At 49.7% G+C, this 11,707-nt stretch overlaps 1 protein-coding gene and 1 long non-coding RNA gene across 2 annotated transcripts; one reads left to right on the forward strand and one right to left on the reverse strand.

Annotated features, from left to right (window-relative positions):
* Positions 1-3,285: 3,285 nt before the first annotated feature.
* MKRN2OS (MKRN2 opposite strand) lies at positions 3,286-9,447 on the reverse strand. The gene is made up of 4 exons (XM_052644805.1): positions 9,190-9,447; positions 5,767-5,816; positions 4,853-5,015; positions 3,286-3,613 (listed from the first exon to the last, which is right to left on the reverse strand). The coding sequence occupies exons 1-4, from the start codon at positions 9,405-9,407 to the stop codon at positions 3,373-3,375; spliced, it is 672 nt and encodes a 223-aa protein (XP_052500765.1). The 5' UTR covers positions 9,408-9,447; the 3' UTR covers positions 3,286-3,372.
* A 1,325-nt stretch (positions 9,448-10,772) lies between these two features.
* Positions 10,773-11,439, forward strand: LOC128048604 (uncharacterized). The gene is made up of 3 exons (XR_008199414.1): positions 10,773-10,803; positions 10,930-10,971; positions 11,295-11,439. It is a non-coding gene; the product is annotated as an uncharacterized LOC128048604 (long non-coding RNA).
* Positions 11,440-11,707: the final 268 nt, after the last annotated feature.

Raw genomic sequence — 11,707 nt, forward strand, 5'->3', positions numbered from 1 at the left:
TCACGATGGCAAATCACTGACCCAGTTTCCTGGGTCACCCTGCGTACTGCCGGTCACTTTCTGGTAGCTGGATGCTGGAGGTGACCACACAGGCTTTGCTATCAAGCCTGGTCTGAACCCTGGTTTTGCCACTGACTGCGTTTGGGGAAGTCAGTTTCCCTTCTCACCTGTACAGTTGGCATGCTATAAACACCAGTCTCACAGGACGGTCTTCGGGATTGAAAGGGAAGAGTAGAAAGTGTGTGCTCTGCCACGGAGTCGCACAGGAACGCTCATCACATGCCGCTGTTATGATTACTAATAGTCGAGTGAAGAACTGGGCCTGGGAGCGGAATCCTGAGACAGCGTGAACAGAAGGGGGGAAGGTGGGCATGCCCTCCAAGCTCAGTGTTCCTCTCATCTTCACCTGCTGAGGTCTTTATCGTCCCTTGAACGCACAGAATAGCAGGCACAGTTGTTTAAGGCGGCCTCATTCTCTAGAAACTTTTGTGTTTCTTACAGAACAGTCCTGAAAACGTAACAAATGTGGGTCTGCCTGCGTGTTCTCCCACTGGAGTTGCCAGGGCTGGAGCGCTGACCAGTACCTCTCTAGAAGCAAGCTTTAGGATCTAGATACCTTTGTTGTTCATGCACTAAGTCTTGTCCAGCTCTCTGTGACCCCGTGGACTGCAGCATACCAGGCTCCTCTCTCCTCCACTGTCTCCTAGAGTTTGCCCAAATTCGTGCCCGTTGGGTCGGTGATGCTATCTAAACATCTCATCCTCTGCTGCCCCTCTCCTTTTGCCTTCAGCCTTTCCCAGCATCAGAGTATTTTCCAGTGAGTCAGGACTTTGCATCAAGTGGCCAAAGTATTGGAGCTTCAGCACCACTTCTTCCAATGAATATTCAGGACTGATCTCCTTTAGGATGGACTGACTGGTTGGATCTGCTTGCAGTCCAAGGGACTCTCAAGAGTGTTCTCCAACACCACAGTTCAAAAGCATTGATTCTTCAGTGCTCACCTTTCTTTATAGTCCAACTCTCACATCCATACATGACCACTGGAAAAACCATAGCTTTGACTATGGTCCAAAGATGGACTTTTGTTGGCAAATAATGTCTCTACTTTTTCATATGCTGTCTAGGTTTGTTATAGCTTTTCTTCCAGAGAGCAAGCACCTTTGAGTTTCATGGCTGCAGGCACAGTCCGTGGTGGCTTTAAAGCCCAAGAAAATAAAATCTGCCGCTGCTCCCACTTTTCCCCCTGCTGTTTGCCATGAAGTGATGGGACCAGATGCCATGATCCTAGTTTTTTAAATATTGAGTTTCAAGTCAGCTTTTCCACTCCCTTCTTTTACCTTCATCAAGAGGCTTCTTAAGTTCCTCTTCACTTTCTGCCATTAGAGTGGTATCATCTGCTTATCTGAGGTTGTTGATATTTCTCCTGACAATCTTGATTTCAACTTGTGATTCATCCAGCCCAGTATTTCACATGATGTACTCTGCATAGAAGTTAAATAAGCAGGATGACAATAGGCAACCTTGACGTACTCCTTTCCCAATTTTGAACCAGTCCCTTGTTCCATGTCTGGTTCTAACCATTGCTTCTTGACCTGCATACAGGTTTCTCAGGAGGCAGGTAAAGCGTTCCCGTCTTTGTTGTCATCCACACAGTCAAAGACTTTAACGTAGTCAATGAACCACAAGTATATATATTTTTTAAATTTCCTTGCTTTCTCCAGGATCCAGTGAATGTTGATGATTTGACTTCTGGTTCCTCTTCCCTTTCTAAATCCAGACTGTACATCTGGAAGTTCTCAGTTCACATGCTGCTGAAGCCTAACTTGAAGGATTTTGAGCGTTACTTTGCTAGCACGTGACATTGTACGGTAATTGGGACATTCTTTGGCATTGCCCCTCTTTGGTATTGGAATGAAAAGTGACTTTTCCAGTCCTCTGGCCTCTGCTGACTTTTCCAAATTTGCTGGCATATTCAGTGTAGTGCTTTAATATGTTTGAAAGTGAAAGTCACTCAGTCGTGTCTGACTCCTTGCGACCCCATGGACTATACAGTCCATGGAATTCTCTAGGCCAGAATACTGGAGTGGGTAGCCTTTCCCTTCTCCAAGGGATTGTCCCAACCCAGGGATCACACCCAGGTCTCCCGCACTGCAGGCAGATTCAGGGACCTATCAGGGAAACCCCAAATATGTTTATTACTAAGTAATTATTGGTACTTTGCAGATGGGTTTGGGTTTTGAAAATTGGACATCATTTGGTGCCCACACTGGGGGTAAGATTACCTGGATAGTTTATCAGTTTGGTCAGAAACAAAGAGTTCTGGAAGCATTCTCCAAAGATAAACTCTGAGATGTTTGCTCACTGGCTCAAGTCTGATCATTTGGGTATAAAAATCCTAATGTGCTTGTTAAGAATCATTACGGTTACCCATCCTAGTTGTCCCCTTCCTCCTGAAGGTGTTAGAGAAAGAAGACAGACTTCCATTGTGTCTGAATTCCACACTTTCAGTGGGCAGAGGAGATGTGTTGCTCTGATGACCCCAACACCCCCAGTTCCTCACGTCAGGCCAGAAGATGAGAGGAAAACGGACTGACTGAGAAATTCCCAATCCCGTTTGTGTGCATAGACACGCAAAGTCTGGTTCAGGAGACTGCCCGATTCTCAGCTCAGATTCTGAGACCTTTTTTCTTTTTTTTCCCCCTACTCTTGATTATTAAAAAGTTGTGTGTGTTAAGTCTCCTCAGTCACGTCCGACTCTGCAACGCTATGGACTGTTACCATGTGCTGTTTCTGTAAAAACAGCAAGGTGAAGGCACTCATTACTAAATAAAACTGTAAAGATCTGAGGCACCATCCTATCAATCCCCACTTTCTGGATTCACATTGACAGGTGACTTTGTTCAGCGCCAGTTACTCTACAGGAAGAGTTTTCACTGCTCTGTGGATAAAAGATACATGCCGCCACTTCATGCTTTAACATGGACCCTGAACTACTAGGGAAGGCATTTTGGTAGTAGCACTTCAGTTCAGTCACTCAGTCGTGTTCAACTCTCTGCAACCCCATGGACTGCAGCACGCCAGGCTTCCCTGTCCATCACCAGCTCCCGGAGTTTACCCAGACTCATGTCCATTGAGCTGGTGATGCGATCCAGCCATCTCATCCTCTGTCCCCTCTTCTACAACTTGAAAACCCAGGGCCTTTTTTATTCATATCATAAATTCTTTCACTGCAGGAGGCTGAAACAGGCAGAAAGGAAAGCTGTAACTTTTTTTATTAACCACGGTTTAAGGCACGTAGAAACCTAGCATCGGTTCCAGGCAGGAACCCCCAGACACCCCTTCCTGTCCCGTCTGCTCTCCAGCACTGCACGCTCAGCACAAGCCACTTCCCGGGCGTGGGCCCGTCTGGGGACTAGGAGGGTCGGTGACATAGAAGCCTTGCTCTTCTATCGCACGGTAGAGCGTGATGTACTTGGAAGCCTTCCTCGTCCTCGGGACCACGAATTTCTCTGTGAACTCGTCTCGGTCCAGCTGCTCCTCGCCCTCTGTGGCCAGGACGCAGTTAATGAATGCGAGGGCATAGCTGTAGCAGTTGTGGTGGTCCTCTTCATACCTTACAAGGGCGAGGGTGTCGAGAAGACAAGGGTTAGCCCTGAGCTGCCCGAAGCCTTCCGTCATCTTAATCCCTCTGCGAGCTGGGCCCCCATGTGAGCCGGGCCCCTTGATGGCAAAGCATCCAGAAGTGCGGTTCTGAGGGACACTTGGCATCTGGGCGCATTTCTGCTTGCAGTGCGGAAACGACTCACCGGAATGTCCAGAGTGGTGACTTAGGTTACAGCTAAGCGCCAATTGGGGGAACTCAGTTTCCCTGAAGACCTGTGTTCTACAAGTGGAACTCCATGTCTTATGATATCCCACCATGTTTAAGGCCTTCCCAGGTGCCTCAGCGGTAAAGAATTCGCCTGCCAATGCAGGAAATGCTGGTTCGATCCCTGGGTCATGAAGATCCCCTGGAGAGGGAAATGGCAAAATCCGCTCCAGTATTCTTGCCTAGGAAATCCCGTGGATAGAAGAGCCTGGAGGGCTATAGTCTGTGGGGTTGCAAAGAGTCGACTTAGCAACTAAACAACAGTGTCTAAACTTATTTCAAGGAAAGCGTCAGAACAATTTAAGTCTACAAGCGTTACTGTATACCTCTTCTACAGTGACGAGGGGGCATGGAATCAAGAAGTTAATTTCAAAATAGCTGAAGCTTAACACGCGGGGAGCTTTAGATAGGTTTACATTTTGGACATCATTTAAATTTTTTTTAAGGGAACATAAGACTATGGGTTTTGCTGTATGTATTATCAAATGTCTTGTGTGTGTTCAGTTGTTCAACTGTGTCTGATTCTTTGCAACCCCTATGGACTGTAGCCTGCCAAGGTCCTCTGTTTGTGGAATTTTCCAGGCAAGAATACCGGAATGGGTTGCCATTTCCTCCTCCAGGGGATCTTCCCTACCCAGGGATTGAACCCGCATCTCTGAGTCTGCTGCATTGGCAGGCAGGTTCTTTACCACTGAGCCGCTGGGGAGGCCTGTTAAACGTCAAGTATCTAAAAATACCTCATCAAATAAGTAAAATAACTTCAGTACTAAGCTCTGGTCCTTTTCAAAGCTCGTAGAGTGCTGTGGTTCTAATGTGTAAAGGTGTGCTGGCTCACCTCTGCAGAAAACCCCAGTCATTCAACCCCTGCTTCATTCTGTTTCAGATGCACCTGCCCGGGTACTGGCTCAACACGAAAGCCGGGGCAGCTCAGCGTCCTCGGGGAGCTGGGATCACACCTGGCGGTGAGGGAGGGCCCTGTCCTACCTGTGAGGCAGCCAGGCCCCCGTGGCGGAGAAGTCCTCCAGGTACTTGTCCCACTGGTCCAGCAGTCCAAACAGGCCTGGCCGCAGGAGTGGGACGCTCACACTCTGCTCCCAGCCCACCTCGTCTCGCTGGACACCATGTACCGTGTAGTTATACACGACTCCTGCGGCCAAAACCACAGTCACGCAGAGGCGTCAGGGGAAACGCCCCCCCAGTACCATCGGGGTGACTGCACCCAACAGAAACCCAGGTCGCTGGCACGCCCCTCCTCCGGGGACCATCTGCCTCCCCTGCTCTCCGCACCCGAGGTCACCCCAGAGAAACAAGACAGTAAGACGGCCTGAGATTGTCATCTCCAGTGATTCTTGTGGAAGCTCTGTTTACAAAGGGGTCTGTCTGGTTTCCTTAAGTGAGCAGCAGGCTTCTCTTGTCAAAGACCGGTGCACCTTGGCACACTCACACCAGTCGCTGCGTTCAAAACCCAGTCCTCGCTGTCTGTTCAGTGTCAGCGTTCTCTGATCTTTTTTAAAGCAGGCCTTTGCAGGCCCCACCATGTGTTCAGCTGCTGTGCCCCCTCCCCACCAGTTTATCGCTGAGGTCCCTGCCTGGCCCCTGAAGTGGGAGCACCCAGTGGCAGTGGGCTGAGTATGGCTTTGAGAGCAGAGAGTCTGCTCCTAACACAAGAGGAGGGCTTGGACAGCTTGATCTCTGGATGTCAGTTTCTTCTTGTCTTAAAAAGTCTAACAGAAAGGCTCACAGGTTGGTGGTGGTTTGAATGTTAGGAGACACTCCTTTGAGAGCGTTCAGATACTGAGGGTTGTTTGTGATATCGTTGCAATACTTTTTGTCTAGAGACACTGCTCTCTCCTAACCGGGTATCGTGGGAACTTCTTGAGCTGTGAGAACGCACTTACCACCCGTGTTGGTTATTCCCACGTGAAGATCAGACCTTCCGTCATACTCCCTGAAAGACACAAGTGCGTTCCGGTTGTCTCACGTGCACGCATTTGGCAGCTGGAGTTGGTATTTAAAGTGGGCGGAGAGTGATGGGCCTCCCCGCTTGGCTGGTACCAGAACTCGGCACCAGCAGCCAGCTGAGTGGAAACACCAGGAAAGCCACTGCCCTGTGCCCCTGCTGGATTTTCTTGGCCCCCAGTCCTGAAGTGAGTATGCTGGAAGGCCCGCTCTGCTGGAGCAAGAAGCCGCCTGACGCCCGGCTCTGCAGCAGAGGGCTCCACCTGGCAGGCAGCTGTCGAGGAAGCTCCCTGTTTCTTGTTCCTCCTTCCTCGTGTGTTGGGGGAAGCCAGTTCCTCACCACACGGGTGAAAGGGTCGTGAGTGCAGCTCAGTGGGCGTCTACCTCTGAAACGAACACCACCGGTTTCCTGAAGCCTGTGACCACACTCGCTTTTCCTGAAATGATTCTTCACCCCACCCTGACATTAGATGTACAACTCCAGGTGATAAGCTCCATACAGGATCCCAGATCCTCACTCACCTTGAGATTTTCCCACCTTTAACATGGAAATAGCATAAGCCTCTTAGCAAGCTTGTTGTTAGGGTAAAATGCCTACTGAGTGCCACCACGCAGAGGTGTCCCATGAACCAGGTCACTTTTAAATGACAGCTCTTTCGTCAGACCACAGGTCTGGATGTCTGGTTTCTTGTTAAAGCAAGAAGTCCTGGGCTTTAAAATGGCCCAAGGACCCGGCGGTGGCGCTAATGGTAGAGAACCCGGCTGCCAATGCAGGTTAGACGTAAGAGACCCGGGTTCGATCCCTGGGTGGGGAAGATCCCCTGGAGAAGGAAATGGTAACCGACTCCAGTACTCTTGCCTGGGAAATCCTGTGAACGGGAGCCTGGCGGGCTACAGTCCATGGGATTGCCCAGAGTCGGACATGACTGAAGCAACTTAGCATGCACTCAAGGGCACAGATGACTGCTCCATCTTCTTCAGAGGAACTCTCCCCAACCCCACCCCAACACCCAGAGTTGTCCTGTTGCAGCCACTGTGAGTTTTCTGCGATCCTGCGAGTTCAGAGGTTGAGAATGAAGCTGGGAAAGGCAGGCAGTCTTGAGCGGCTGGTCACGGCGCTGGCCCTGGACGCGCACTCCCCGTGTCTGCAGCCCCTGTTTCCCACCTGAATCCCAGAGGTCCATCCCACTCCCGCCCTCCTCCGTTTCCTTCAGCCGCTTCAGTCACATAACAGGTGTCAACTGCAGGCCAGTCGTTTGTAGCGAAGGGCCAGGGACCCAGCGGGAAATAAGATGAGGTCCCTGCCTCACAGAGTTCACTTGCTTCCAGAGAGGACATTTTTAGTTTAGCAAGTTTTTGATAGCCTGGAAGGTGTTAGAGAACCATGTGAGAGGGGCAGGGCCAGGCCACCCCTATGCCATATGACACTTTTGTACAAATTAAGAAAAGGTGACCCTTCTTCTTGCAGATGCAGTTCTGCCCAGGGTGAGTGGGATTCCGGCCGAGTTTCAGTGTACCAGAGGCCAGGTGCCTTTGTGCAGTCCACAACCTGCGCAACCGTTATGTGGCCGCCCTGGGGGAGCCTCATCTGGTTAGACCAGAGCCTTGGCGATTCCTCGAGTCCCTGCTGGTTCTCTTTGCAGAAGGAGATGAAGTTGTCTCAAGGTGGGTTGTGGGAGCCAGTTCTGAGAGTTTAGTAATAGGATGAGAGGGAAGGAAATAATCTGGAACTTGGTATTCAAGGGTCTGGTGGGCAGGGGGCTGCTACTTGGGTTCTGCAGTTCCTGGCCTGAGTGCCTGAGGGGATAGGCAGATGCCTCAGCGGACGGCCGGTTTCAGCACCACCACCTCCTTCCTGTTGTTGCCAAGGGAAGCCAGGCCTGTCACTGTCACTAGCACATCATAGAAGAAATAGTGCTTTCCAGGGGCCAGCCTGAAAGCCTGTCCTGGGCTGTGTCATTTCTGGAGAGCAGGGCTGCAGCTGTTCACTGTTTGAGCGTCATGGTTCTGCTTAAGGTGGAAAGGAAGGTTCTAACAGTCACCTTCCAAGCTGAGTATGAAAGAATAGGATGGGAAGGAGCAGTTTGGTTCAACACCATGCCTGCCAGCTTGATAGGCCTTATCGCTGACCCACACAACTGTGCAAGGTGGATGGGTCCTCATTTAACAGATGAGGGTCCCAGAGCTCGTCTGAAGCAGAGCAGAAACCGGGGGCTTCTTGGCATCAAAGCCTGCACACTCCTCTCTGCACCCCGCAGCCTCCCCAAGGAAGGGTCGGGGTGCAGTCTGTTCTGCCTCTAATGTTGACCCGTGCCTCCTCCACACGTCAGTTCATTTCATCCCCATAGGAACAGGAAGGGGGTTGATTAAGGGTGCTGGTGAGCAAAGAAGCACTCAGGTCCCATTTTCTAGTCCCAAAGCAGCATGAGGGATTCGGGCGAGGGCGTGTTTCAGGAGGCAGGACCGTCCGGGCATTGGATGGCAATGGAGTGCCGGACACACTTCCCAGAGCTCACTCAGCACCTGTGTCCTCTTGAACCCTGGCTTGCAGCAGCGCCAGTTTCAGTTCCGTCTGTCAACTCAGGACTCGGAGAAGCCACCAACCCTTCTTCTGATTTCTGAAATGTTTCTGAAAGTCCGGTGGCATCTCCAGTTGAAGCAGACCAGCTTGTCTCAGTTTAATGCACCTCCCTGGAAAATGGTCTGTAAGTGGCCATTCTTCAGTCTGTGTGCTGAGTACCTGCTTGTCACAAATGCTACAAACTAACTTGAAGTAAAGGTATTGTTTTGATGAGATTAGCTGCTGGGTCATTTTCCCAGTGAGTCTCTTCATATGAAATCTATGAGTTAAAAAAAAAAAAAAAAAAACCCTCCAGTCTATTGATCCCTCTCTCTTAAAATTGTATAAGCAGCTTTGACCTTTGTATATTCTTGCACTTACCCCAGAAAAGTATATGGTGTTGAGTCTCTCAGTCATGTCTGACTCTGCAACCCCATGGACTGTAGCCTGCCAGGCTCCTCTGTCCATGGGATTTCCCAGGCAAGAATACTGGAATGGGTTGACATTTCCTCCTCCAGGAGATCTTCCCCACCCAGGGACTGAACCCATGTTTTGTTCGCCTCCTGCATCGACATGTGGATTCTTTACTACTGAGCCACCAGGGAAGCCCCCAGGAACGTATGCACCCTTCTACTCTTGTGAAACACAGAGGCCTATGTCTTAGCATTTAACTCCAAAGCACTGAACAGATGATCCACCAGATCTCACACCGTAGAGTGCATGTTAGAAAAAGAAAGATGAGGCGACCGAAACAGCAAAGGGAAACCTGGCAGAGTCCAGGGCAGCACGCCCAACAGCGTACCTGAGAAACGTCCCTCGAGTCGGCCTGAGGAGGAAGGAGCACTTTTCTCGATGGCCGTCGGTAAACGGCTCAGAGATGCTGACGGGCGCTTCCTCCAGCCTCCTGGAGCCCACGTCCTGCCCGCAGAGGGGGCAGCGCCTTGGCAGCCCGAAGCTGTAGACGCACTTCTGACAGTGGTTGAACTTGATGATAAGCTTCCTGGCCTCTGGCCACTGCATGGCTGCCCTGCCCCGGGCCGGCAGGGGCGAGCTACCCGGACTTCCTTCTCCTCGATAACTCAGCCAGTCAATGGCCTGCTTCCAAGTAACCTGAGAGCTGTGATGTCATTCTGCGGGGCAGCTTCAGGCCAAGCCAGCTAGAGTTAACCTGTAACCAGGCCTCCCCAGTGTCTTAAAGAGCTAGTTTCATCTGTGCTCACAGCGCGTCTCTCTAGCCATGATACGTTTTCCCCCAGTCGACATCCAGCTCCTCTTTATCCGCCAAAGCCCTACTCTTCTGTGAAATCTTCCTCAGCTTCCCCCAGCATCCCCTTGCATTGGCAGTGCTGTGTTTGTTTCTCAGTGGACATCAGTTTGAGCAAACTACAGGAGATAGTGAAGGACAGGGAAGCCTGGTATGCTGACGTTCGTGGGGTCCGCGAAGAGTCGGATACGACTGAGCGACTGAACAATATTTGTTTCTACTAGAGCTGTCAATGTCCGTGAGCTTCTTGGAGTTAGAGATCCACTTTTACTTTTGGTTTTCTAGAATAGGTTGTTATCTCATTTGGGTCTTGAATAAATACATGGGATCCTTCCTTTCAAGGATTCCCCAGTGGCTCAGCGGTAAAGAATCTGCCTGCAATGCAGGAGATGAGGGCTCAGTCCCTGGGTCGGGAAGATCCCTTGGAGAAAGAAAGGGCAACCCACTCCAGTATTTTTGCCTGGGAAATCCCATGGACAGAGGAGCCTGATGGGCTACAGTCTAAGGGATCGCAAAAGAATCTGACATGACTTAGCAACTCAACAAATCCCTTAACTATTAGGGCTTCCCTGTGGCTCAGCTGGTGAAGAATCCGCCTGCAATGCAAGAGACCCTGGTTCAATTCCTGGGTTGGAAAGATCCCTGGAAAAGGGAACAGCTACCCACTCCAGTAATGTGGCCTGGAGAATTTAATGGACTGTATAGTCCATGGGGTTGCAAAGAGTCGGACATGACTGAGAGACTTGCACTTACTCTGAGGTTATTTTTCTTGTGATGTTTTGTATTGTAGAAGGAATCTTGCTCATTAAAAAACTGACAGCACAGGAACAGGAGTAGTGGTTTCCCGAGGTGGTGAATACTGCCCGGGAGAGGGCGTGAAGGGGCTCTGGGGTCTGGGGTGGAGCTGATTCACTGTCTAGGTGTTGACTGTCAGTCACTCAGTCATGTCCCACTCTTTGCGAACTCCCATGGACTGTTGCCCACCAGTCTCCTCTGTCCACGGGTTTCTCCAGGCAAGAATACTAGAGTGGGTTGCCATGCCCTCCCGCAGGGGATCGTCCCGACCCAGGGATCGAACCCAGGTCTCCCTCATTGCAGGCGGATCCTTTACCGTACGAGCCAAGGAAGGTGTTGATTACCCGAGAGCATTCAGTTGGTAAAATTTCATCAAGCTATACATTTTACTCTATGCAGTTTGTTACTCTTCAGTTTCAAAAGCTTTAAGCAACTGCACAAAAACATGGAAAACAAGACAATGTCCATTGTCTCTCATAACAGTTTTGCACCCACCGTATTATATTCCCAGGAGAAAACTAAAAGGTAAGACAAGTGAATATTTCCATGTGCTTTTGTTTCAAACCCCGATGTTGTTATAACTTATACTGTTTTTTCTTGTTTTTATTATAGTTGATTTATAATATTGTGTTAGTTTCACATATAAAGCAAAATGAGTCAGTTATACACATATTAATACATATGTCCACTCTTTTGTTTTTTTTTAGATTCTTTCCCTATATAGGCCATCACAGAGTATTGAGTAGAATTCCCTGTATAGTGATACAGCAGGTTCTTGTTAATTATCTGTTTACTGTATACTGTTTTGAAATTCACGTTTTTCTCTCATCTTGGAAACTTCTTCACAGTATCAGGTGTGCAAGTCCAACTCAGCATATCAGATATGTGCAGAGGATCCCAAAGTTTGATTGTGACACACTTCACTTAGACAGCCCCCTGCTGATGAATGTGGTTTCAGAGAAGAAGGAAGACCCCCCCCCAGAGAAGGTATCGTGGCAGGTAAAAGTGCTTCAGAGAAGCGCTTCCTCATTGCATTCAGATAAATTACAGCATGCTGAAATGCAGGAAAGCACACATTCAGTGTAATAATATGGAATATTCAGCAGACTCACAGAAATAAAAAAGGCCTTAGAAATCATTCCAACCAAGCTTCTCCTGTTACAGCGAAGGCAGACAGGTTACAGCTGGACACCTAGCTCAGGGGACAGGGATCTGAGGTTGTTAATTATTAATAGAAACCGCCGCTGTTGTTCACTGAGAA

Source organism: Budorcas taxicolor, chromosome 1 (assembly GCF_023091745.1).
Source record: "Budorcas taxicolor isolate Tak-1 chromosome 1, Takin1.1, whole genome shotgun sequence".
NCBI classification, from domain to species: domain Eukaryota; kingdom Metazoa; phylum Chordata; class Mammalia; order Artiodactyla; family Bovidae; genus Budorcas; species Budorcas taxicolor.

Excerpts from the sequence above, each read along its gene's own strand:
- MKRN2OS (XM_052644805.1), bottom strand. The coding sequence starts at position 9,407 with ATGCAGTGGCCAGAGGCCAGGAAGCTTATCATCAAGTTCAACCACTGT. Across the intron at positions 5,817-9,189 it reads ACTCGAGGGACGTTTCTCAG|GGAGTATGACGGAAGGTCTG; the intron begins GTACGCTGTTGG and ends TGTGTCTTTCAG. Across the intron at positions 5,016-5,766 it reads GGGAATAACCAACACGGGTG|GAGTCGTGTATAACTACACG; the intron begins GTAAGTGCGTTC and ends TTTTGGCCGCAG.